Source organism: Oncorhynchus nerka, linkage group LG15 (genome assembly GCF_034236695.1).
Source record: "Oncorhynchus nerka isolate Pitt River linkage group LG15, Oner_Uvic_2.0, whole genome shotgun sequence".
Taxonomy (NCBI): domain Eukaryota; kingdom Metazoa; phylum Chordata; class Actinopteri; order Salmoniformes; family Salmonidae; genus Oncorhynchus; species Oncorhynchus nerka.
In genome coordinates, this window is record NC_088410.1 from 55,867,732 (window position 1) to 55,895,397 (window position 27,666).

The window sequence follows — 27,666 nt, forward strand, 5'->3', positions numbered from 1 at the left end:
ACTCTCTCTCCTCTGCTCTCATCCTTCTAGACCTATCGGCTGCCTTCGATACTGTGAACCATCAGATCCTCCTCTCCACCCTCTCCGAGTTGGGCATCTCCGGCGCGGCCCACGCTTGTATTGCGTCCTACCTGACAGGTCGCTCCTACCAGGTGGCGTGGCGAGAATCTGTCTCCTCACCACGCGCTCTCACCACTGGCGTCCCCAGGGCTCTGTTCTAGGCCCTCTCCTATTCTCGCTATACACCAAGTCACTTGGCTCTGTCATAACCTCACATGGTCTCTCCTATCATTGCTATGCAGACGACACACAATTAATCTTCTCCTTTCCCCCTTCTGATGACCAGGTGGCGAATCGCATCTCTGCATGTCTGGCAGACATATCAGTGTGGATGACGGATCACCACCTCAAGCTGAACCTCGGCAAGACGGAGCTGCTCTTCCTCCCGGGGAAGGACTGCCCGTTCCATGATCTCGCCATCACGGCGCTAAGAACCTTGGCGTGATCCTGGACAACACCCTGTCGTTCTCTTACTAACATCAAGGCGGTGGCCCGTTCTTGTAGGTTCATGCTCTACAACATCCGTAGAGTACGACCCTGCCTCACACAGGAAGCAGCGCAGGTCCTAATCCAGGCACTTGTCATCTCCCGTCTGGATTACTGCAACTCGCTGTTGGCTGGGCTCCCTGCCTGTGCCATTAAACCCCTACAACTCATCCAGAACGCCGCAGCCTGTCTGGTGTTCAACCTTCCCAAGTTCTCTCACGTCACCCCGCTCCTCCGCTCTCTCCACTGGCTTCCAGTTGAAGCTCGCATCCGCTACAAGACCATGGTGCTTGCCTACGGAGCTGTGAGGGGAACGGCACCTCAGTACCTCCAGGCTCTGATCAGGCCCTACACCCAAACAAGGGCACTGCGTTCATCCACCTCTGGCCTGCTCGCCTCCCTACCACTGAGGAAGTACAGTTCCCGCGCAGCCCAGTCAAAACTGTTCGCTGCTCTGGCCCCCCAATGGTGGAACAAACTCCCTCACGACGCCAGGACAGTGGAGTCAATCACCACCTTCCGGAGACACCTGAAACCCCACCTCTTTCAGGAATACCTAGGATAGGATAAAGTAATCCTTCTCACCCCCCTTAAAATATTTAGATGCACTATTGTAAAGTGGCTGTTCCACTGGATGTCTTAAGGTGAACGCACCAATTTGTAAGTCGCTCTGGATAAGAGCGTCTGCTAAATGACTTAAATGTAAATGTATGTAAATGACTCATGGACCGACTCTACACAGACCGGTGTACCATAACCAATCAGAGCTGCAGTACGACTATATGCAAATAACTATTGCCATATCTGGATCTGTGCCATTCATTTTGACCTGGACTTTGTTAACTTCTTATGGCTGCAGGGGCAGTATTGAGTAGCTTGGATGAAAAGGTACCCATTGTAAAAGGCCAGCTCCTCAGTCTCAGTTGCTAATATATGCATATTATTATTAGTATTGGATAGAAAGCATTCTGAAGTTTCATTCTGAAGAGTATAACAGGACTGATATTGCAGGCGAAACCCTGAGGAAAATTAAACCAGGAAGTGGCTTCTATTTTGAAAACTTCATGTTCCATAGCCTCCCTTTGCTCCATTTAAAGGGATATCAACCAGATTCATTTTCCTATCGCTTCCTCAAGGTGTCAACAGTCTTCAGACATAGTTTCAGGCTTTTATTTTGAAAAATGAGCCAGAAAGATAACATCGCGTCAAGTGGTCGCATGAGTTTTGCTAGCGCAACAGAGTTTGGACAGCCATTGCTTTTCCCTCTCCTACTGATGAAGACATTCGCGGTTGATATATTATCGATTATATATTTTAAAAACAACCTGAGGATTGATTATAAAAAATGTTTGACATGTTTCTGTGGACATAACGGAAATGATTTGGAATTTGTCTGCGTTGTCGTGACCGCTCTTTCCTGTGGATTTCTGAACATAACGCGCCAAACAAACGGAGGTATTTTGGATATAAAAATAATCTTTATGGAACAAAAGGAACATTTATTGTGTAACTGGGAGTCTCGTGAGAGAAAACATCCGAAGATCATCAAAGGTAAACGATTAATTTGATTGCTTTTCTGATTTTCGTGACCAAGCTACTTGATGCTAAGTGTACATAATGTTTTGTCGAGCGATCGATAAACTTACACAAAAGCTTGGATTGCTTTCGCTGTAAAGCATATTTTCAAAATCTGACACGGCAGGTGGATTAACCTCTCTAGGATAGGGGATGCTAGCGTCCCACTTGGCCAAAAGCCAGGGAAAATGCAGCGCGGCAAATTCAAATAAAATGATATAAAAATCAAACTTTCATTAAATCACACATGTAAGATACTAAATTAAAGCTACACTCGTTGTGAATCCATCCGTCATGTCAGATTTTAAAAAGGCTTTTCGGCGTAAGCATAAGAAGCTATTATCTTTGTTTACAACAGTAAACAAAGATAGTAGCATATTTCAACCCTGCAGGCGCTACACAAAACGCGGATATCAAATCTAAATCATGCCTTACCTTTGACGATCATCTTTTGTTGGCACTCCAATATGTCCCATAAACATCACAATTGGTCCTTTTGTTCGATTAATTCCATCCATATATATCCAAAATGTCAATTTATTTGGTGCGTTTCATCCAGAAAAAAACAGCTTCAAAATTTGCGCAACGTCACTAAAAAATATCTCAAACGTTACCTGTAAACTTTGCCAAAACATTTCAAACTACTTTTGTAATACAACTTTAGGTATTTTTAAACATTAATGATCGATCAAATTGAAGACGGGTCTATCTGTGTTCAATACAGGAAGACAACAAAAGTTACTTTTCAAGTCTTGCGCAATCTCAACAGTGTTACCCAGTTCCGAGATGGCCGTACCTCTTCATTGTACAAAGGAATAACCTCAACCAAATTCCTAAGACTGGTGACATCCAGTGGAAGTGGTAGGAACTGCTAACAAGTGCCTAAGAAATATCGTTTCCCAATGAGAATTAACTGAACAGACAGAGACCTCAATTTTTTTTTATTCTGAATGGTTAGTCCTAGGGGATTTGCCTGCTACATAAGTTCTGTTATACTCACTGGGCATGCTATTTATCCAAAAGTGAAAATGCTGCCCCCTATACCTTAAGAAGTTAACAAAAGGCTAAGCTGTGTTTTCCTATGTTGCACTTGTGATTTCATGAATATAAATATTTTTAGTAATGTTCATTGAATGTGGCTATGCAATTCAGCGGTTGTTGATGACAATTATTCCGTTAACGGGATTGCAGCCATAACAAGTTAAAAGCATGAGCGGTTGCGCTTGTTTTGAGATCAAAGTGAGAGCTACATGTAGTCACCTGTGCACATTTGTTAATATTCTTTGCTAGTTAGTGAGTTAGTAGCCCAGTTATAGCTAATTTGGAGTCAACAATGGGTGAGTGGTTGCTTCCTATGAGAGCACAAGATCTTTGAAAAGCAAGTCAGGTAAAGAGCTTTTTTATATCTTAAAGGGGCAGTATTGGATTTTGAGACTGTCTTTAATAAGCTAAGCAGCCAATAGGCAGAGGGTAGCATAATTTGTCTGATTCTCTGTAATAATGATATGGGAATAATAATGAGTTTTACTTTGTAAAGTGGTTTCTTGTATCAAACAACACAACATTTTCAGCCACTGCCTTGTCTGAAGGACAAGTGGATAAACAGGTTATTGTCAAGCTGTGTACGTTTATTTTCAGAAGTATCAGGGATTTTAGGCCTACATTGACCACCACACCTTTTCTGCTGCTGTAGACTGAATGATAGAACAGCTATTTCTATGTTCAAATGTTATGAGATGCATTTTTATCCATTGTTTTCCATTTTATCCATTGTAGGCCACTCTGGTAGGTCTACATTATGATCAAATAGCCGCAGCAGCCCGTGTAATCACCCTCACTACTTGCAGGGTGATTTGTGTGTGTGTGTGTGTGTGTGTGTGTGTGTGTGTGTGTGTGTGTGTGTGTGTGTGTGTGTGTGCGTGTGCGTGTGCATGCCTCTGTGCCTGTGTGTGCGCGTGCCTGCATATATCTTACTGAGGTTGATGAAGTCAGTGTTCTTGACGTGTCTGATACTGTTGAAGCGTCCGTAGAAGTGTGTGGTATCTTTAGGCAGTGGAGGAATCTGCTCCAGGTTAGCATCATCACAATACACACTTCCACTGATGCACACACACAGCAAACATGTAGGCATACCTGCACAGAGACAGAGAGAACATTACAGACACACACACACACTCCTACTGGTATGCATGCATGACTGTAAGTCACTTTGGATAAATATTATTTATAAATATTATTAATACTATTATTACCCATATTATTACCCTCTTGCTCTTTTGCACCCCAGTATCTCTACATGCACATAATAATCTGCACATCTATCACTCCGGTATTAATGCTAAATTGAAATTATGTTCACCTCTAGGGCCTATTTATAGCTTACCTCCCTACTCTTCTACGTTTGCACAAACGGTAAATAGATTATTATTTTTTTTCCTTTTGTACATTTGTTTATGTGTAACTCTGTGTTGTTGTTTTTGTCGCACTGCTCTGCTTTATCTTGGCCAGGTCACAGATGTAAATGAGAACTTAACTTGCTGGCCTACCTGGTTAAAAAAAGGTGAAATAAAACATGTAAAAAAATGTATGTGTCTGCTAAATGACATATTATTATTATTATTATTATTATACACACAGCAGACACGTAGGCATACCTGCACAGAGAGAGATTACATTTTGCGCACACACACACACACACACACACGTAGGCATACCTGCACAGAGAGAGATTACATTTTGCGCACACACACACACACACACACACACACACACACACACACACACACACACACACACACACGTGGCTCACCCAGGCCAGTGTCGGGTCCAAACAGGCCTGGTCCTTTGAAGTCCAGAGTTACTGGAGCCAGCGGAGGGGTCGGTCTGGGGAACAGGGTCATCTCCTCCTCATACTCAGGAGGGGGCATGTTGGCTGGGGGAGGGGTCTCAGGAGCAGGGGGTGCCACCGTCCCCACCTCGATCTGCTCTCACAGAGAAGAGTACATTAGTAGATTGACCAATTCACCTCTCTCAACCACTCTCTCTAGTTTCCCTTCTTTCACTCCCATCATTCCTCCCTTCCCTCTCACACCTATTCCTATCGCCCATATTGTCCACTCTTACTTTTCTTCTCTCTTTATCTTGCCTCTCCTCTCTTGTTCCTTCTTTCTCACCCGCTAGTCTCTCCTCTCTCCTCCTCTCCTTCTCACCTCTTGGTCTAGGTCTTCATAGTCATAGTTTTCTCCATTGAGGTCCAAGTTTTCCCAGTCTGTCTCTCCATTCATATCAAAGTCATCCAGGTCATAGGGCTGTTCGTCTGGCTCTGCCCCCCCCTGAGGGGCACACACACTGGGGCAGGGGCCTAGCAGAGTCAGGGCAAAAGCCACAACCACACACAGCAGGGCCATTCTCAGGCTACACACCTGGGATAAGAGATTGTCAGTCAAAGCGTTAAATTCAGTAGGCTTTGGTTAGTGCTAATGCTAGCATCTAAAAATGTACCAAATCATCTTAAAAATACAGCACTTGGTTTCAATTCATGATAAAGCAACTGTTGTAAATTAATTCTGTATGATCGCAATCAGGGATAGTAACCTGGTAGATTTTTTGGTTAGTAAACCCCATCTGCATGGTAATTTATCTATATTTTACAGGCTCTTCTATTTTGTTTTTAACAAGGGCATTAGTCCAATGTTTGCATGACCTCTAGGGTCCACCTCTCCCTACTGCCTCCGGCCTGTCTAGCCTAAGTATAGCTGGAGATGTCTTGGTTCACACACACGCGCACACAGACACAGATACACACACACACACAACTCCAGATGTCCACTGTCTCAGACACAACCACCTCCAAGGGCAAATCAAATGCAACTGGATATTTCAAACGATGTACAGTCTTTTTAGGTTAGATCTCCACATTTCCCTGTTCTCCGAATGTGACCCTGTATGTTTTGGTGTTTGTTTCTGCACCTCAGATCTGACCTCAGATCAGACCTAAGGTTGCCAAGAGGTCACATCTAGGATCCCTGTTGCTTTGGAACCAAGGGAGTATTGTTGAGTTGTTGGTAAGAATGCAGATGGAATGTTTGCTCTGAAAGCAGACATGAGTGTGTGAGTCTGGCCTTGGGTTTGTCTGGTGCCAACAGAACTTAACACAAGTCATACACAAAACAGGATTATGCACCAGAAGTTATATTATTTGATGACCAATAAGGTCTATTGAATGGAATATTGAGATGACTGATATTATCAACAAACTGAGTGCTGATATTGTACTAGTCAAGCTACAGCTACAGAAACAGCAGGGATGAGTTTCAAGGGATGTCAATTGAATGACTTAAACGTGTGCATAAATAGAAATGATATTGTACGTAATGAGTCAGCAAAATCACAGTAATGTTGTTGCCAATCAGACAAATATCCAAATCACACTCTGGGACATGACACTAACAAAAGTGGAATTATACCACTTTATGATGATGTGTACCGATTGACATGACCAGTTTATTGTATTAGTCCCTTACTAAATACAAACCCCATTGGCCCTTGAGTCATTCTCTAGTGACAGTGGGGTTTAGCAGCACAAGAGTATGCTTAGAGAGAAAACCAAAAACACTGTGTAGTAGTCATGAAATATAACTTACCAGTGTCAGGAGTTAACTAATCCCCTTTTTATCCTCTCTCTTCTCCTGTTTTCTCCTTTAGAGTGCTGGTCCAGCAGGGTTCAATAATACCCTCTCCTTGTCTCTCCTATATTGTCTTCTCCTTTAGAGTGCTGGTCTAGCAGGGTTAGCCAGTGGAGGAATGGACCCCTGTTGTTCAGTTGGCTGGTGAGGGACGTGGCCAAAATAATGGGTCATTATTAGGAGAGGTACATGGGAGGGGGGAGAAAAGGGTGCATTTGAGGGAAGGCAAGGTCATTTAGGTCAACATGTACTCAGCTGTTACTAATCCCCCCCCCCCCCCCCCACCACACACACACACACGTACACACTCTCACACAGGCACACATTCCTACTTCTCCCAGACTGGAACTCCACATCCAAGCCTTTTCACCAGTTACAGTACCTTCAGAAAGTATTCACAACCCTTGACTTTTTAAACATTTGGTTGTGTTACAGCCTGAATTTGTGAAACTGCATTACACACAATAACCCATAATGTCAAAGTGTAATTATGTTTTTATAAAATTTTACAAATGAATTAAAATGAAAAGCTGAAATGTCTTTGAGTCAATAAGTATCGAACCCCTTTGTTATGACAAGCCTAAATAATTTCAGGAGTACAAATGACCTTAACAAGTCACATGGACAAACTCTGTGTGCAACAATAGTGTTAAACATGATTTTTGAACAACTACCTCTTTGTACCCCACACATACAATTATCTGTAAGGTCCCTCAGTTGAACAGTGAATTTCAAACACAGATTCAAGACCAGGGAGGTTTTCCAAGGCCTCGCAAAGGGCACCTAAATGGGTAAAAATGTAAAAAGCAGACATTGAATATCCATTTGAGCATGGTAAAGTTATTAATTACACTTTGGATGGTGTATCAATACACCAAGTCACTACAAAGACACAGGCGTCCTTCCTAACTCCGTTGCCGGAGAGGAAGGAAACCGCTCAGTGATTTCACCACGAGGCCAATGGTGACTTTAAAACTGTTACAGAGTTTAAAGGCTGTGATAGGAGAAAACTGAGGATGGATCAACAACATTGTAGTTACTCCACAATACTAATATAAATGACAGAGTGAAAAGAAGGAAGCACTTACAGAATAAAAATATTCCAAAACATGAAACCTGTTTGCAATTAGGTAATAAAGTAAAACTGCAAACAAATTGGCAATTATCTTTATGTGCAGAATACAAAGCGTTAGGTTTGGGGAAAATCCAACACAACACATCAGTGAGTACCAGTCTTCATATTTCCAAGCATGGTTGTGGCTGCATCGTGTTATGGGTATACGTGTCATCAGCAAGGACTAGGGAGTTTTTCAAATGGAATAGAGCTAAGCACAGGCAAACTCATAGAGGAAAACTTGGTTCAGTCTGCTTTCCAACAGACACTGGCAAACAAATTCACCTTTCAGCAGGACATAAAATAAAATGGCAAATATGCACTGAAGTTGCTTACGAAGACGACATTGAATGCTCCTGAGTAGCCTAGTTACAGTTCTGAGTCAAATCGAATTGAAAATTGATGGCAAGACTAGATAATGGTTGTCTACCAACTTGAGTTTGAAGATTTAAAAAAATAACAATGTGTACAATCCAGTTGTGCAAAGCTCATAGAGAAAGCCTCACAACTGTAATTGCTGAAAAATTTAATTCTAAAGTATTGACTCAGGGGTGTAAGTACTTATGTAAATTATATATATATGTATTTAATTTTCAATACATTTGCTAACATTTCAAAAAATATGTTTTCACATAGTTATTAAGGGGTATTGTGTGTAGATGGGTGAGAAAAATTATCTATTTCATACACTTTTTATTTAGGCTTTAACACAACAAAATATGGAGTAAGTCAAAGGGTATGAGTACTTTCTGAAGGCACTGTATAGATATTGTCCTGTGGATGACAACATTCTTGGACATCCTGGATGCGATTTTTGGATGAATATTTGGATGAATATGAATATTTATTTTTATTTTTGCCCACTTATTCTAAGCGTCCTATCTACCCCAAATGTGTTGCAATGGGTTAGAAGAGGTTTCAAATGTACTATTCAACATTAGGTTTTTCTAAATGTCCCATCCTTCCAAATGTTTTATTTGTGACCGTAGGCATACCCCCCAAGGACTAGGGTAAGAGTGAGGGTTAAGGTTGCACTGAATGACCTAAATCTGTTTCAACACATCCCACCCCGTGAACATGACCCAGGTCACCAGCACAAGGAACTCTAGCCAAACAGAACCCTTCTCTCATTCTCTTTCAGAAAACAAATGGATGGCATTGGAAGTTTAGTGGATGGCAGTGCATGAGGTGATTTCCCCCTCTCTCAATATAACACACTTTGAGCTCTTAGGAAAAACATGTGCTTTATGTATTTTACCTAATGGAGTTGTGAAAGCTGAACTCTCAAGCTAAACTCTAAACCTGTTCTCCGCAGACTCTCCTGTGGTCACTAGTCAAAGGGTTTGACATTAACCCTTGTGTGGTGTTCAAGTTTGTTTGTTATTCACCCAATGTTTGCGGGTCTGATGAACCTACAACATTATTGGGTTTTCAAAACAATACAGCCATAATAATTTATGTAAAAATACTTAATTCTTAATACATAGATGTTGACTTACATCAATTACAAGCAATATAGACACCATTAACTGTTAATATTTTCCATTTACCTCTGCTAGATCAATTTTTTTTTAAAGCACAATAAATTAAATTATAATGAAGACATGGGTGGAATAAATCATGTTTGTCTTGAACAAAAATAAATGAAGCAAGGTTTCCATCGCTTTTGATGTTTTGCTTTGAACTGAACAAATTTTACATACAGTATTTTATGGAAATGATAAATGAGAACCGTTGAAAACAAATTAAGGTCAGTTTATAAACCACAGAGTTTTACTGGGTGTGTGTTGCAAATGTACTTGCAAGTGTACTGTGTCTTCTTGTCCTTCTTGGGTCCACACACATTGCAGTGCTTCTTCTTTTTGATACCGGATGAAAACACTTAGCTTAGGAATTTTACTCACTCACTCACTCACTCACTCATATAGTCACAGCAGGTAGGAGAGTCAGACACACACACATGCAACAACATCACTCACACTTACTTCTGGTATTGGAGTTGCTGGTTCTGTGGGTCGGGCAGATAGGGCACCAGCATCCTCTTCCTGAATCCTCCTCACGATGGCTGCAGAAGCTGGGGTCATTGGGATATGTTAAATTTGAGGTCTTGCCCAGCTCCTCAAGAAAGAGCCGTCACCTCTGGAGCTTTCCATCTTTTCCAATCTGGGTTCAACGCCATCCAGATGATAAACGCGTTGTACGCCGAGATGTCCAGGATGCTGAAGAATATCCCAAGTGTCCAGTGTAGGGTCCTTCTTTTGCAGCTGTAGCCAGTCACTAGCCTAAATTGTCCAACCCTCCTTTTTGAGGTCCATTATGATTTCTGGTTTTTGATGTTCCTGGCCATCTCAGGGGCTCCTCCATCTTGCTTCCTCGTATACACTTGCAAGTTCGACGCATATGATGAAGCAGCATCACAGGCAGCCCAGATCATGATTCCATATTTTGTGGGTTTAGACGGTATGTACTGCCTGAGGGGGCAGCGGCCCCTAAATGGCATAAGCTGCTCATCAACGTTAACATTGGGCCCAGGGTTGTAAAACAGGGGAAGCTGGTCCACCTACTTGTCCCACACTGACCTGATTGCAGCTAGCTTGTCTCTCTGCCGCCGAGCTGGTCTGGTGTCTCTGTTATCGAGGCGGATAATCCTGGAAATAATGTGAAAGTTTTCCAGAGACATTGATGCACAGAAAAGTTCTATGTTAGTTTCTGCATCCCACATGGATTCTGTGGATTCCCCATTGGATCTGAAAACACCAGCAAGGATAAGAACCCCAAAGTATGCATGTAAATTAGTTTGGTCCATCCCTTTCCATCTCTCTCCAAAAACATGCCTTCCCTCCAAATGATTGCAGTCCAGATTGATTTTCTGGATGGTTTCTGGGTTGAATAGTTCAAAAGAAGACTTTATGTCCTGCACATGAGTAACCGCCACCCTTGCTGGCCCTGGTTGCATCATTATCACATTGGCAGCCATGTGGGGTGGTTCATTCCTTGGGCAAGAAGACTATTCAATTTCACATTTTTTTACATCTAAATTTCTATTTATCCTGCAGGCTGCTGATGGGCTGGTCCTGGGGCTGGCTGAGGGTCAACCTCACCCTCTTCAACCAACTCACTGTCAGACTCCAAATTGACAGTGACATTATCCTCATATCTTCCAAAGTGGAAGACGCTCCTTCCACACTAACTCTGCAAAAAAGGCCCTATGAGCAGAGATCATTTTTTTGCCATACTAATTGATTGTGGTAAGGAGCCACACATGCAACGCTATTTATTTGTTGTGTCCCTCCCCCAATTGGCACCTGGCTGGGGTACAGTGTGGGAAAATACAGATTTGTTTTTACAATGGTTGAAAATAATATATTGTAATAACATTGTGTAGGTTCCCAACAAGACATTGTGTATAGTTTCACACACTACAAAGGGTAAAGAGTGCGAGAAAAGCAGGAGACAGGCAGTGAGATAGACAGGTTCGTCGTGCTATGTTGAAACAGCACTTTTGAAGACAGAGAAGGCACACAGCAAACATTTTTGTTTCATTTTTACTTGTCTTCACTTACACACACACACACACACACACACACACACACATTGATTACCCTCGGGTAATAGTGGACCCGAACATCACATATGTAGTATAAATGTGTAGGGGGGTGCACAATGCAAATGTTTCTTTACAGAAAATGAGCCAAGGTCAATGAGTCTCAAGTTGAAAAAATAATTCATTGTATCATTTTTCTTTTAGGAAACATTGAAAATGGGTGCCACAGACCCAAACACCACCCAAGGATTAAGTTCCAAATCCATTCAACTAAAGTATGACAGACACTATGATGTGTGATTTGTTTTATTCTATCAACTTCATGTTGTTTTCAACTCACTTCATTTAGCTTTCTGTCTCAGTTTCTGCTTCACAACACTTTTCAATTGCTCTTTCATTTCCATGTTTTGGCTGCCGTAACTCGCAATACACTACCTCTGCATTCCCACAAAATCCCATTAGGATTACCATAACATTGGAATTACTTACGAATCCAGTACTCACCTGTCACATTGATTACTTGAAAATATTCCAGTTATTCCTCATGATAGTTCTGTCAGACTCGAGTTATAATAGAGAAATTGTGTGTGGTGCATGCATGCGTGCATGTGTGAGTGCGTCCGTGTATGTGTTTGGCTGGATTAGCCAAAGAATGAACTCAGCCCCCTGGCAGCAAAGAAAGCTGGGAACAAAGTAGAATATAAATGGGCCAATATGGCATTATGATTAGAGGGAGATTGAGAGAGACTGTGTCAAGGGCTATACTGATTCAGTAAATGTGACTGTTACTGATCAACTGTTTCAAGAGGGTATCTAATACATTACGATTACTAGTGGTGTAAAGTACTACTTAAATCGTTTTTGGGGGTATCTGTACTTTTACTTTTACTCCACTACATTCTTAAAGAAAATATGTACTTTTTACTCCCATACATTTTCCATGACACCCAAAAGTACTCGTTACGTTTTGAATGCTCAGACAGGACAGCAATGTGGTCCAATTCACACACCTATCAATATAATGCGTTGTCATCCCTACTGCCTCTGATCTGGCAGACAGTGTTTACTGAGTCTGCCAGATCAGAGGCAGTAGGGAAGACAACGCATTATATTGTCCGTAAATTTTAAAACAAGAAAATATTGCCCTCTGGTTTGCTTAATTAAAACGTCTTATGGCTGGGGGGCAGTATTGAGTATCTTGGATGAATAAGGTACCCAAAGTAAACGGCCTGCTCCTCAGTCGCAGTTGCTAATATATGCATATTACTGTTAGTATTGGATAGAAAACACTCTGAAGTTTCTAAAGCTGTTTGAATGATGTCTGTGAGTATAACATAACTCATATGGCAGGCAAAAACCTGAGGAGAAATCAAAACAGGAAGTGAGAAATCTGAGGTTGGTATGCATTCAAAACAGTTCCCATTGAAATCTCCTTCAGATATTAATGAACTTGCACTTCCTAGGGCTTCCACTAGATGTCAACCGTCTATAGAAATTTGAATGAGGCTTCTACTGTATTGTGGGACTAAATGACAGCAGAATGATTCAGGTGTCTGGCAGTCAGCCATTTCCTGGTCACGCGCGTTTCACATGATAGCGACCTGCGTTCCATGGATCCTCAAGACACAAAGGAATACTCCGGTTGGAACTTTATTGAAGATTAATGATAAAAACATCCTAATGATTGATTCTGTACTTAGTTTGAAATGTTTCGTCGACCTGTAATATAACTTTTTTATAAAGTTTTTGTCCGACGTAAAACTGAGCGAGCGTTTGGATATGTATACCAAACGCGCTAACAAAAGTAGCTATCTGGACATATATAACGGACATTATTGGACAAATCAAGCATTTATTGTGGACCTGGGATTCCTGGGAGTGAATTCTGATGAAGATCATCAAAGGTAAGGGAATATTTAGCATGTAATTTATCGTTTATGTTGACGACAACATGGCGGCTAATTTGACTTGATTGTTTTGAGTGCCATCTCAGATTATTAAATGGTTTGCTTTTTCCGTAAAGTATTTTGAAATCTGACACAGCGGTTGCATTAAGGACAGGTATATCTATAATTCCATGTGTATAACTTGTATTATCATCTACATTTATGATGAGTATTCTGTTGAATTGATGTGTCTATGCAAAATGACTGGATGTTTTTGGAACTAGTGAATGTAACGCGCCAATGTAAACTCAGATTTTTAAAATATAAATATGAACTTTATCAAACAAAACATACATGCATTGTGTAACATGAAGTCCCATGAGTGTCATCTGATGAAGATCATCAAAGGTTAGTGATTAATTTTATCTCTTTGTGCTTTTTGTGACTCCTCTCTTTGGCTGGGAAAATGGCTGTGTTTTTCTGTGGCTTGGTAACATAAACGTTTGTGGTGCTTTCGCCGTAAAGCCTATTTGAAATCGGACACTGTGGCTGGATTAACAACAAGACTACCTTTAAAACGGTATAAGATACAAGTATATTTGAGGAATTTGAATTATGAGATTTCTGTCGTTTTGAAATTGGGGCCCATCACTTTCACTGGCTGTTGTCATATCATCCCGTTAACGGGATTGCAGCCCAAAGAAGTTTAAATATACGGAATTTGATGTATAGCTTTAACTTTAACTTTGTACTTTTACTCAAGAAATGACACTAGAATATGTGTATCAATTTGTATCAATTTATCAGAAGTACGTCATCGATGACGTCCGAAGCTTCAATTGATCACATGCTCGTGCCCAACCCGGCTCTTGTGTGCCCTCTCATGCCCAACCTAGTTCCTGTGTGCTCTACGGGAGGCTACTTGAGGAGAGAGGGTGGCCATATTCAGTTTGTACCCCCTGCCGCCTGTGTCTGCTAGGTCACACACCGTGTGCCTCTCTTACCAAACTTGTTAATATATGTAGCGGTAGTTAAGTCCCTTGTTTATTACAAACGGACTGTGCTGTGGTCAAAGTGTCTAGCTAGGTTAGGCTAAAAAGCCTCCTGGCTAACTTCCTGTGAGTGAAACTTACTAGCTTTCCCCCGGCGTTATGGCAACCCCGTTCCTATTTTCAATTCCTTGAGTGGAGGGAGTGATGAAGCGGCGTTAGCGTGCAGCTCCAATGAAGAAGCAGCCCCCCAAGCACTTTAGCAAAGGGCCTTGGCACAGGTCTGAGTGACAAGTGCGTCTCTGCACAAAAAATATTACTGTGCACAACAGTGCCCCCACGCATGGCAAACGGGTTACTATGTCAGCCATTGTCAGAGCGCCCTGTGTCTGTATACAGAGCGCCCTGTGCCCGTATAAAATCTCATGGAAGCACAAAGTATGTTGGAAAATTGTCCATGTTTAATACTGCCCCCTCTGGGTTATATAAATCTCCCCAGGGTGAGAGTGATAAATTGGGGAACTGTCCACAAAGGTGCCCCTACCCTGTAGGTGGCTCATTACTGGGACTCATTGCAGATTCCTGTCTGTAGCTCACTAGTCCCTATGAGGTGTCTAGTGATACAGGTTACAGGTTATAGGTGATTAGTTGTTGGTAGCGGAGTCGAGAGAACAAGCAGGGTTGGACACGACCACCCTATTATCCCACACTGTTGTTCATATGAGAATTATCCTACACGCAGTCTCTGTGGTTCATATGAGAAGCCAAATGAGCTGTCTGTTTCCAGCTCAACACTTCACTCGAGGGAATTAGATTAAATTCTTCCCTGTCTGTTACCACAGAAGGGGTACATTCCCAGCTAGGTTACAAGGTACTTTGTCGCCAGTGCCTATGACTGGTCGGTAGGGAAACCTCCATGGTAAAGATTTTTCCCTGTGTCTATTTTTAATCTTTGTGGGATGACAGCGTGGTATTGTCCAACCCTGCTCATTCTCTCGACTCCGCTATCAACAACTAATTGCCTATAGAACACATAACCTGTATCACTAGACACTTCATAGGGCCGACGTTAGCCAGGATGCTTTTTAGGCTAAGCTAGGCTAGCTAGACTCTTGTGACAACATTAATTCAAGTGGCATGGCCAATCAGGGTACGGCAAATAGCCAGAGCCTGTGTACACAGAGTTGGTCTGGCTTTAGGCAAACCTTGGAACCCCGGGTTCCACAGTGTTCACAAGCGTTAAAAGTGTTGTCTCCCGCATGAGAGTTCGATTAAAAGTGTCCCTCGTCCATTTTCGGACACACGGTTGTGGTGGAAATGGAAGAAGAAGCAATCTCACCCAGTCCGCAACGTGGCGTCCCGACCCTTCAGCTCGCACCTCACAGGAGTTGCGATGCCTATTCTGACCAATGTCTTGCATGCACAGTGTCACCCTGGATCATGTGAACAGTGATGTCAGGGAACAGGATACAATTTGTTGTCTGCGCCCCATGCTTCTGCAGCATCATCGTGTTGACAGTTCGCAAAGTTATTCCTATGTCGAAGATCCAGGACGGCTGATACAGCCGGTATTCCTGGTTATGAAAAGTGATTAGACCTACGTACCCCCAACAAGCACCTCAGAGTTTACAAACTCAGAATGCTCACAAACTGCCGGGCTATTACAGTGATTGACTGGTGATAGTGTTTCATGCTAGTGTCCCGTATTATTTCTTCATAGGAAACCAGAAAAAGAGCAGTCTGACTCCATCTTAGCGCATTCCATTTCTGGGTCTCAAGCTAGATTGTGACGCGTATTGCGATTTTTCTGTCCCCACGGAGGGTGTCTGGGTTCCGGCTCTGCTTAGCCAAATTTCGGCTGCGTCACAGTATTTTTTCGCCAGTGCCTATGCCTACTGGGGATGATGGCTTCTTTGAGAGAAGTTTTTCCAATGGAGCTATTGTTGATGAGGGCCTTCCAGCGCTGAGTGCCAATCTCTTTTGGAAACAAAACACGTTTTATAAGGAGGATGGGATCCTCCCAAATCATTTGGGTTCCTGGATCCTTTCACAGCATTATAAGGCTGTGTTGAGACAATGATTTATCAGCCCAGCTCAGCTAATCCCTACCATTGTGATGCAGAGTTGTCATAATGCTTCAACAAATTACACAAGGGGCCTTGGTAGACACAATGTAAGTAACCTAATTTATTTCCCACGAACTGCCCTGAAAGCCTCTGCTACAGTAGTAATCATGTGCCTATGAACCAGATTTATACTGTTATCACTGAGGCGGTGTGCCTCCGGAGGAAGGCCACCGTGTGCAGCTCACCCTGCACTTTCATAAATAACATGAGGATATCTACTTCTGCTAAGCTTCCAAGTAAAGGATTGAAAACAAGTTACCGTCCTGAAAGAAAAGTGCTTAAGATAGCCTACGTTAACATATGTAGCTTAAAATAAACAAGGTTAATGAAATCAATAATTTGCTAGTAACAGATGACATTCATATTCCGACCATCTCTGAAACTCACTTAGATAAAACCTTTGATGATACAGTGGTAGCAATACAAGGTTACAGCATTTACAGAAAAGATAGAAATGCCAATGGTGGAGGTGTTGCTGCTTATATTCAGAACCACATTCCTGTAAAGATTAGAGAGGATCTCATGTTAAATACTCTTGAAGTAACATGGTCAAAGGTTCATCTGCCTCACCTAAAGCCCATTCTTGTGGGAAGCTGCTATAGACCATCAAGTGCTAACAGTCAGTATCTGGATAACGTGTAAAATGCTTGATAATGTATGTGATACCAACAGAGGTATATTTTCTGGGGGATTTAAATATTGACTGGCTTTCATCAAGCTGCCCACTCAAGAAAAAGCTTCAAACTGTAACCAGTGCCTGCAACCTGGTTCAGGTTATCAGTCAACCTACCATGGTAGTTATAAACAGCACAGGAATGAAATCATCAACATTTATTGATCACATCTTTACTAATGCTGCAGAAATGAGCTTGAAAGCAGTATCCAGATCCATCGGATGTAGTGATCACAATATAGTAGCCACATCTAGGAAAACCAAAGTTCCAGTGGCTGGGCCTAATATAGTGCATAAGAGGTCATACAATGCATTTTGTAGTGATTTCTATTTTGTTGAATATTTGTTGGCCCGTGGTGTGTAATGAGGATCAAACAGACACTGCACTTGAAACATTTATGAAATTGCTTATTCCAGTTACTAATAATAATGCACCCATTAAGAAAATGACTGTAAAAACTGTTACATCCCTGTGGATAAATGAGGAATTGAACAATTGTATGGTTGAGAGGGATGAGGCAAAAGAAATGGCAAAAAAGTCTGGCTGCACAACCGATTGGCAAACATATTGCAAATTGAGAAATCATGTGACTAAACTGAATTAAAAGAAGAAACTAAAATATGAAACAAAGATAAATTACGTAAAGAATGATAGTAAAAAAGCTTTTGAGCATATTCAATAAAATTCTGGGAAAAAAGGCAAACTCAGCTATCATTCATTGAATCAGATGGCTCATTCATCACAAAACCAACAGATATTGCCAACTTCTTTAACCTCTACAGGATTTTCCCACCCCTCTTTCGGTTACAAGCAGAGGGATGGGCCTGGAAAATGTAACCACTCAAATTCATATTATGAGCTATGGATGCAAAGACTGACTATCCATGATGTCAGTGTATTTTGATTTATTTAGGGGCTAAATCAGCTTTAATATTGCAGATAGATTGTAGCTTCCAATTGTCTGCATCATTTACAATCCCCAATATATATTTTTTCTAAATATATACAGTACCAGTCAAAAGTTTGGACACAACTACTCATTCAAGGAGTTTTCTTTATTTGTACTATTTTCTACATTGAAGAATAATGTATGTGTTATTTCAACAGTATGAAATAACACATATGGAATCATGTAACCAAAAAATTGTTAAACAAATCAAAATATATTTTATATTTCAGATTTTTCAAAGTAGCCTTAATGACAGCTTTGCACACTCTTGTCATTCTCTCAACCAGCTTCACCTGGAATGGTTTTCCAACGTTCTTGAAGGAGTTTCCACATATGCTGAGCACTTGTTGGCTACTTTTCCATCACTCTGCGGTCCAACTCATTCCAAATCATCTCAATTGGGTTGAGGTTGGGTATTGTTGAGGCCAGGTCATCTGATGCAGCACTCCATCACTCCCCTTCTTGGTCAAATAGCCATTTACACAGCCTGGAGGTGGGTTGGGTCATTGTCCTGTTGAAAAACCAATGATAATCCCACTATGAGCAAACCAGATTGGATGTTGAATCGCTGCAGAAGCTATAATGGTTAAGTGTGCCTTGAATTCTAAATAAATCACAGACAGTGTCACCGGCAATATACGCTGTCGTATACGTCGATCCAAAGCATCCCAAACATGCTCAACGGCTGACATGTCTGATGAGTATGCAGGCCATGGAAGAACTGGGGCATTTTCAGCTTCCAGGAATTGTGTACAGATTCTTGCTACATGGGGCAGTGCATTATGCTGAAACATGAGGTGATGGTAAGGGGATGAATAGCACAACATTGGGCCTCAGGATCTCATGGTATTTCTGTGCATTCAAATTTCCATCGATGAAATGCAATTGTGTTTGTTGTCTGTAGCTTATTTCTGCCTATGCCATAACCCCACCGCCACCATGGGGCACTCTGTTCAAAACGTTGACATCAGTAAATTGCTCTCCCACATGACGCCACACACGTGGTCTAAGGTTGTGATGCCAGTTGGATGTACTACCAAATTCTCTAAAACGACATTACAGAATAAGGAATAAATTCAATTGCCCTGGGGGCTACGAACAATTGGGGAAAGTCGTATTCCTGGTAGTAATGCTAGTTACCACTACTCTGATAACATAAGGTTGTTTCCGGCTGTAGATAATGACACAAAAAAAATATGGGCTAATTATGTAAGAAATAACACACAAAAAAACAAAATACTGCAAATTTGCATCAAGAGCTAGAAGCAGAGCTGCCATATCTGTTGGCACCAATTTATAAACCACAAGCGCCATTCAGAAAGACTGTCAGGGTTAGGAACATTGTGAGGTGACTACCTAACCATTTAAACTGGAACAACTATATCAGTAATGATTGAATTTTTTTTTATTTGATTAGTTTAGAAATATGCATGTTAAATATCTTTGTGTATCATAAGATTAATCCATCTATCAATGTACATGCAACACACAGATATTACAAAACATTTTTAAAAATCTACCTGCAAACAGCATGCTGGGAAATATTATATTTATTACTATTGTTTTACAGTAACTTACAGGTAACTTGCTGCCAGTAAGTTACCGCAAATAAAACAGTTTTACAGTACCAAAGCTGTTACTGTAATCCATTGACAGTACCCTTACTGGTACTGTAATTTATTGTAAGGGATGAGGGACCCTTGTTCGAATTCAGGATGTGATGTTGCAATTTGAGTAATTTCCACAAGTATTTTGTGTGCTTGGTTTATAATGGAAAATGATTTATTTGTATGAGGTGCCTTTATGATTGTGTCTTTTTTTCTAAAACATAAAACAGTACTGCCACAAACAAAGTAATGCATATCAAATAACAAAACAGGTACCAATTAACTAAGAATAAAATATAGCATAAAAATAATAAGCTAATAATGTTTTCTCTCTTGTTTCAAAAGATGTGCTTTGATTTTGTTGCCCGTGTGCTGTTTTGTTTGTTGTATCATTCTATTGTGAATATTCACAAATAAAGTGAGTGAACGGATACTGTGTTTTCCGTATTTTTTTACGGTCATTTTTACAGTAATGTCCATAATACGTCAAAGATTTCCTGGACTTAGATTTGTTCCCCAACAGTGCAATGTAATTTACGGTACTCTACTGTATTCCGTTTATACAGTATGTCACGATTTCTTGAACAGTAATTTACCTTGACTATTAAAGTATTTTTTTCTTCAGTATAGGCATAACCTATAACCATTACTTTTTGTGCTATGTTTCTCTGTCTGCATGCTATGTCTTGCTTGTCCTATGTTGCTCTGTGTGGGCTCACTGCTCAATGATTGTCTGTATTGTAATTGTTTTTAATCACCTGCCCAGGGACTGCGATTGAAAATTGGCTAAACCCGGCACTTTTACCGAAATGTTGATTCATGTGCACTGTCCCCTTAAAAATAAAAATAAACTCAAACTCAAACCAATGTAGGCATCATTTTTAACAATGTGATATTGTGCTCCAAAGGGATAACTTGAAATAACATGATGTTGGTTAATCAGGAGCGGACTGGGACAGAAAATAGTCCCTGCCATTTCTAACAGACCAGACCATGTTTTTTATTGAGATCCGCACAACGACCCTTCTTTAAAAGTTTGACTCAAGTTAGACAGGCCCACTATGCTCAAAATGGATCAGCCGATCTGAGTTTAATAAAATAATAAAATAAAATGTTTTTCATGATGTATTAGCCTAGTAATATTTAGGCATAAAATATGAATTTGGCCTCTTGAAATCCTTGCCAAAAACACAAGATATAGTCTACTGTTACAGGTAGGTCTACATTATCTATGAGTTGATCATATAGAAATGTTTCCATCCACCGATTTTCGTACCGTACAAACCGTATACCATATCAAATCAGCCGTGAAGGAAACAGAAACTGTGTTTGTTCGACATGGTGGAATCTTTTTGTGTCCGAAACGGTGGTGGAAACTCCTTTATGCTCAAATATAGATATAATAACTATCATATCGGAGTAAAATGTTCACGCGATTATAAGGTGTGCTCCTCACACTTACAACTCAGAAAACCCTGTAGTTTATTAGGCTATGGATTAAATACATTTTTTGATGAACTTCACAGGGGGGTGTTCTGCACAGTCATCTGATGCTCCTGTCCAATAAATATTGAGGGTCTTATTCTGCTGATTTGATGATTAATGCTTGACTGCCATTTTGACAAATAATAATCTCATCATGTAGAGCAGCCTACCCTTACAGCCTACCCATTCTGTATTTGCTAACTGTTGGCTAGAGCGCAGGTGCCAATACCAGAGTAGGAACATTTGCTATTTACCGCAACAGTTTGTCACAAAACTACTTGTGGAGTTGAAAATGAAACACAATGAATTTAAGATTTTTATTCTGTACATGAAAACTAAATGTTGTGTCCACTATGTCATCGCGCACTGAATTTTATCCACAACAAGTCTGTTTGGTGGAAACACCACTGGTGGAAAAATGTGTACATTTTCTTAATGAGGATTTTAGAATATTCACATGAAATTCTGTCACCAATTGGATGAAAACATAACTATTGGAGCAGGAACAACTGACTTGTCTTATTATCAAGACACCTGCTGGTAACTCTAAACTGGTTAGGACAGCTCGTGAGGTGTCATAAATACACACACACACACACACACACGCACAAGCTCTGTTTCTTGCTCTCTCTTTTCACTCCATATACCAATTAAGCTCTGTTATCTTCCTTCACACATTCCTCTGCTAAGTGTTTTTTACAGGCGGGCACAGGCCAAGATAAAGAAAGAGAGAGTTAAGGGAAAGTAGAGAGAGGTCAAGAAAAGGAGTGAGGGACTAAGGTCATGGAGGAGGAGGCGGAGGAGGAGGAGTAGGAGGACATTAATTAGACTGAAGAAAGGAGAGTAAACACAATAATATGCTGGGTTGTTTGGTTGACCCAACAGCTGGGTTGCAGGTGTTGGATCCCTTAGTTGGGTTGCTTTCTTTAAAAACAGCTGGGGTTTGCTGCTGGGTACTGGGTTATTGGTGCTGGGTTATTGAGATATGACCCACCGGGTCAGATCAGAAGACTGGAGGAGTAGTTTAGTAGGGTTGTGGTTTCCAGATAGTTCTTTTTAGCCACCCATAATAGTGTGAATGTGTTCCTTAAAATCAAAGGCATTTTTGTTTATATTATGTGAGCTCTGAAACGCTGCAGGGTCTCTATGCATGAGTTCAATCAACAGATGTTAAATATCCCCACTTGCCTTTAAAACCACTGGGAAATATACCATTACTTTTAATTGCCAATCTCTTCCTATTAAATGGATGCACTTGAATACAACAATATGGTTCATGGATGCCTCTCTTTGTCTAGAATAATCATGGCAACAATGCATTTAATTATTGTGCAAAAAAATGTTGTAAATATGTGTATAAAACACAACACTAAATATATGAATATATTGCAATGGAAATGTATAAAATCTTGGCAGTGGCATTATAATGCATTACAATTTATGGCTATGTACAGTGGGGCAAAAATATATATATTTAGTCAGCCACCAATTGTGCAAGTTCTCCCACTTAAAAAAATGAGAGAGGCCTGTAATTTCCATCATAGATACACTTCAACTATGACAGACAAAATGAGAAAAAAAATCCAGAAAATCACATTGTAGGATTTTTAATGAATTTATTTGCAAATTATGGTGGAAAATAAGTATTAGCCCCGAACCCAACTTTTCATAGCCAATAATTCAATGTATCTCTACCGCTCCTGCTGTCTCTAGAGAGTTGAAAACAGGTCTGAGACAGGTAGCACGTCCGGTGAACAGGTCAGGGTTCCATAGGTGGAACAGTTGAAACTGGAGCAGCAGCATGGCCAGGTGGACTGGGGACAGCAAGGAGTCATCAGGCCAGGTAGTCCTGAGGCATGGTCCTAGGGCTCAAGTCCTCCGAGAGAGAGATAGAAAGATTTAGAGAGAGCATACATAAATTCACACAGGACACCGGATAAGATAGGAGAAATAGTCCAGATATAACAGACTGACCATAGCCCCCCGACACAAACTACTGCAGCATAAATACTGGAGGCTGAGACAGGAGGGGTCAGGAGACACCGGTATCCGACGATACCCCCGGACAGTGCCAAACAGGCAGGATATAACCCCACCCACTTTGCCAAAGCACAGCCCCCACAGGACTAGAGGGATATCTTCAACCACCAACTTACCATCCTGAGCCAAGGCTGAGTATAGCCCACAAAGAAAGCAATACGCAAAGTCTTATGTAGCAACAATGTTACTATTGTGACAATCACAAAGTTACTAAACATGTATAAAAACCTGATGCCAAGTTTTACCATATTACCTTATGTTTCACTCATTATGGAAATCAGTGGAGACTCCTCAGAGGAGGAAGAGGAGGATCATCCTTATCAGTGAAATTTCATAAAAAATAAAAATAGTGAAACATTAAAAAATGTATCCTTTTTAGATAAAACTATATTAAATATGTTCATATGTCACCAAATACAGTAACTTCAACAGCATTGTCTGGGGGACCACCATGGTGCAGCCGGAGGACAGCTTGCTTCCGTCCTTTTCTGGCTACATAGACTTCAATACAAAACCTAGGAGGCTCGTAGGCCTCACCCCCTTCCATAGACATACATGGTAATTATGACCACTTCCAGAGGACGTCCTCCAACCAATCAAAGCTTTTGCAGTATGAACTGACATGTTGTCCATCCAATCATACAATTAGGATCAAAGAACGATCCTATTGAGTTGTTTTGGGATTGTACCACAGAGCATTAATGGGGGTTCTTGTTGAAGAACCCCTTTCATTCTCTGGGGTCAACGGAAAGGTGTGAATTAAAAGCGAGGATTGACCTCTGCCTGAGATCAGTTTCATGAAGTAGGATGAAAATGTGAGGGCATTCAATATCACCTGGTATCAAATATATAGCTGGTTATTAACAGGGAGCCTTTCATCAAACCGCCTGTATTGCTGGCTTGTCTGCGTTTTTGTGCGTGCAAGAATTTGCTTTTAGAGGACACAGCGAGATGGAAAATTCCGCAGACAGGGGCAACTACAACAAACTTGCAGCGGTAATTGCACGTTACGATGCTTTACTTGCTGAACATGTCGAACTTTCGACTGTCTTTTCTGGGATGTCGAAAACAATTCTGAATGATTTGATAACTTCCATCCCATCGCCCATGAAAAGATTAAAGAGAGTTTGACGCAGCACATTTTTTTTCCACTTTCCTCCGGTATTTATTTAGCAAAGATGATAACACATAATCACTCCGGACAAACAAAAACTCATTATATAAATGTTGCAGCAGCCTAGGCTACACATAAACATTATAAATCTGACATGCTGTAAACTATTTTTCAGTCTGATCAATTGTACACTACTAATAAGAGCAATTACATACAGCCTATGCGCCCTGTCCACCTGGTCAGGGTAAACTAATTGGTAACGTTAGGTATTTAAAGTCCATTTGTGTGTCCGGAGAAAATGTGAATGTGATCAAATTTAGTTTACATAAAAACTTGGGCTTGCTAAACTGCATATATGTTTTTAATCCATAATGATTAAGTCTAATTAATGAATCAACATAGTAGTGATGACGATGTGAGTAAATGTTTTATAAGGCCTACTGTACAGTTGCATAGGCTTTCATGATGCAAACATGCATAAAGCAAACTCAGCCCTGTGAGTTCTATTGTCTATCAGTTGTTGTCTATGTGTCTGGGTAGAGGAAATCCCCATCCTAATCTAGTTTATATGAACAAATATAAGGTAGCTGCAGTTTGACAGGGTTTTAATCCTCCCCAGGAACAGGAGTTTTTTCAGGAGTTAAAAAAAAATTATGTGACCTGATTTGGAAAAACTGGTCCCATCATAGCACATATAAAACCTTTCTACAACTGAATAATCACTGTCATACCTTATAGGGTCCAGAGTTGTCCTAGTTAGGTTAACATATAAGGAAAAACTCCAGGGCCCAGGGGGTAAAAATTGCCCCACCGCTCTGGGACCTACAGTGGTCAGTTATCGTCAGGTATGTGACAGATCAGGGCTTTATTCAGGTACTTTTACTTTGATGTGTCAAGTGGGCGAGATGTGCAGTCTGTGTTTAACTTTCTGAATTTTGAGTTGTCTGAGTTTAAGTTCATAGAGAAACTCTTTGTCCAAACCTACGATGTCGAAGCTGTAAAAAAATGTATCTGCTATTTGTATTTACAGCTAAGTCCCCTCCTGTTCCCTAATTAAGACGGGATGACTACTCCACTCCACTACCTTTGTCAACTCTCTCCTGAGATGCACTGAAGCCATGTCTCATGTGCCCACTCATTCACTGGCACATTGAATTTATATACGTATTTTCTCTCATTCCTGTATGTAAAGTCAATCGCGTTATTACACATCAATGCCTTTACTCATTGCTTGGACTAACTCATTCTTAGGTCTTTTGTCTAACTGTGTAGTATGTTGTGTTATTGTTTTGTGTCTCCCCAGTCAAATCCTGTCCTGTACTGGTCAAGCCTCTGAACACCTCAACTCATGCCTCATACCATCATTCAATCACTGCTGTGATCCCTTTCCAACACGGTGTAAGTATCCCTCTCATTCCAATTCTCCATAATATGATACTATAAATGTCTTTATTAAATGCTTTAGGTTAAAATAATTAGTCTTTGACGATTTTTGAAACACACTTTGTCGTTTCTGCGTGTTATGTGCCTATATAAGGTAGCTGCAGGTAGTGTCCCATCCTCCTCAATTTTTCAAGTCACCAGCCTCCACTCATGGAAATATTTTTTTTTTGTCATTTTGAAACTGCAAAAGTGTTCTACTTTAATGTTGGGGTGATTCCATGTCCCTCATGTATTTGATTCTTGGCTATCGGCTATAATATTAATATCGAATAGCACTCCAAACCTTGTGATTATGATAATATAGTTAGACTAATTCAACTAACTTTTTCACATGACTGGGCAGGGGGCAGGAATTGATGGGCCTGGGAGGGCATAGGCCCACCCACTTGGGAGCCAGGCCAACCCACTGGGGAGCCTGCCCCAGCCAATCAGAATGAGTTTTTCCCAACAAAATGGCTTTATTAGAGACATAAATACTCCTCAGTTTCATAAGCTGTCTGGAGGCTGGTCTCAGACAATCCCACAGGTGAAGAAGCCAACTGTGGAGGTCTTGGGCTGGTGTGGATGAGGAGGAGGAGGGGTGGGAATTAGGCTGAAGTAAGGAGAGTAAACAAAAACATGCTGGGTTGCAGGTGTTGGGTCACTTAGTTGGGTTGATGGATTATTGCTGCTGGGTACTGGGTTATTGGTGCTGGGTTATTGAGATATGACCCACCGGGTCAGATCAGAAGACTGGATGCATAGTCTAGTAGTGGTTTTCAGATAGTTATTTTTAGCTACCCATAAGAGTAAATGTTATTCCTGTGAATGTGTTCTGTTGTTTAGGTCAAATATTGACATTGGTATACCTTATAACAATATGTAATAAATAATCTTAATATTATAGAAGAATGTGGAAATGCAATAACATATAATGAAAGTTAGAGTTTTCAGTAGGTAAACTTAACATGATGAGCCGGAATTACATTTACTCTCACAGGTCTCCTAACTGAAAGCCTTGACCCTAATAAGCAAAGCCTCCTGAAAATAACCCAAGGATGACATTAAAAAAGACCAAGCCATTAGGTCAACCCAGCATGAGAGTAAAAAAATACACAACTGATGCTTAAATTAACCCATGCTTGGGTAATCCCAACAAACCAACTTGTTAGGTTATTCACACAACCCAACAGACTGGGTTAAAATAACTTAGCATGTATTCTGCCCAAAATTTACAGAGTGCTGGGTTACCAAATAACCAAATTAGGTTATTGTTAAGTTAACCAAGCATGTTTTAGAGTGAAAGATGGAAGGAGAAGGGCAAGACAGGGTGCTGGGGTAAAGAAAGGAGGTGGAGGTGTATCAACCTTTAAGATGAGACAAGGATAAAATCAGTCTTCTTGAGGGCCGGTGGCAGTATTCGGTATTTCGGAGGACTGACATGCCCAAAGTAAACTGCCTGTTACTCAGGCCCAGAAGCTAGGATATGCATAAAATTGGTTGTATTGGATAGAACATTTCTGAAGTTCTGAAGTTTCTAAAACGGTTAAAATAATGTCTGTGAGTATAACAGAACTGATATGGCAGGAGAAAACCCGAGGAGAATCGATCCAGATATTCTTTTTAGGTGTCTGCCCATCCAAATCCTTGTTTATGGGAATATAAAAGGAATACCTCCCATATTGCAGTTCCTAGGGCTTCCAGTAGATGAAAACAGTCTTTAGAAAGAGTTTAAGGCTTGTTTTTTGAAAAATGAGCTAGAATTTGTAGTTTTTCTAGGTGGCTCCCATTTTGGCTGTGGTATTGTTGCGTGTGGATGAGATTGTGCACTTCGTTATATATCTCCGGTAATGAACATACTATTCTCCGTCTTAAATTGTATTGTTTATTTACATATTAGGGTACCTGAG

General features: G+C 40.8%; 1 protein-coding gene across 1 annotated transcript in view; it reads right to left on the minus strand.

The window, feature by feature from the left end:
• Positions 1–12,117, minus strand: part of optc (opticin) — a 32,675-nt gene extending 20,558 nt beyond the window's left edge. Inside the window, exons 1-5 of the mRNA XM_029684137.2 lie at positions 11,969–12,117; positions 6,765–6,947; positions 5,331–5,543; positions 4,931–5,102; positions 4,096–4,254 (exon numbers count right to left, since the gene is read on the minus strand). Coding sequence (XP_029539997.1) covers positions 4,096–4,254; positions 4,931–5,102; positions 5,331–5,528 — 529 coding nt within the window. The 5' untranslated portion in view covers positions 5,529–5,543; positions 6,765–6,947; positions 11,969–12,117. The remainder of the gene's footprint in view (positions 1–4,095; positions 4,255–4,930; positions 5,103–5,330; positions 5,544–6,764; positions 6,948–11,968) is intronic.
• Positions 12,118–27,666: the final 15,549 nt, after the last annotated feature.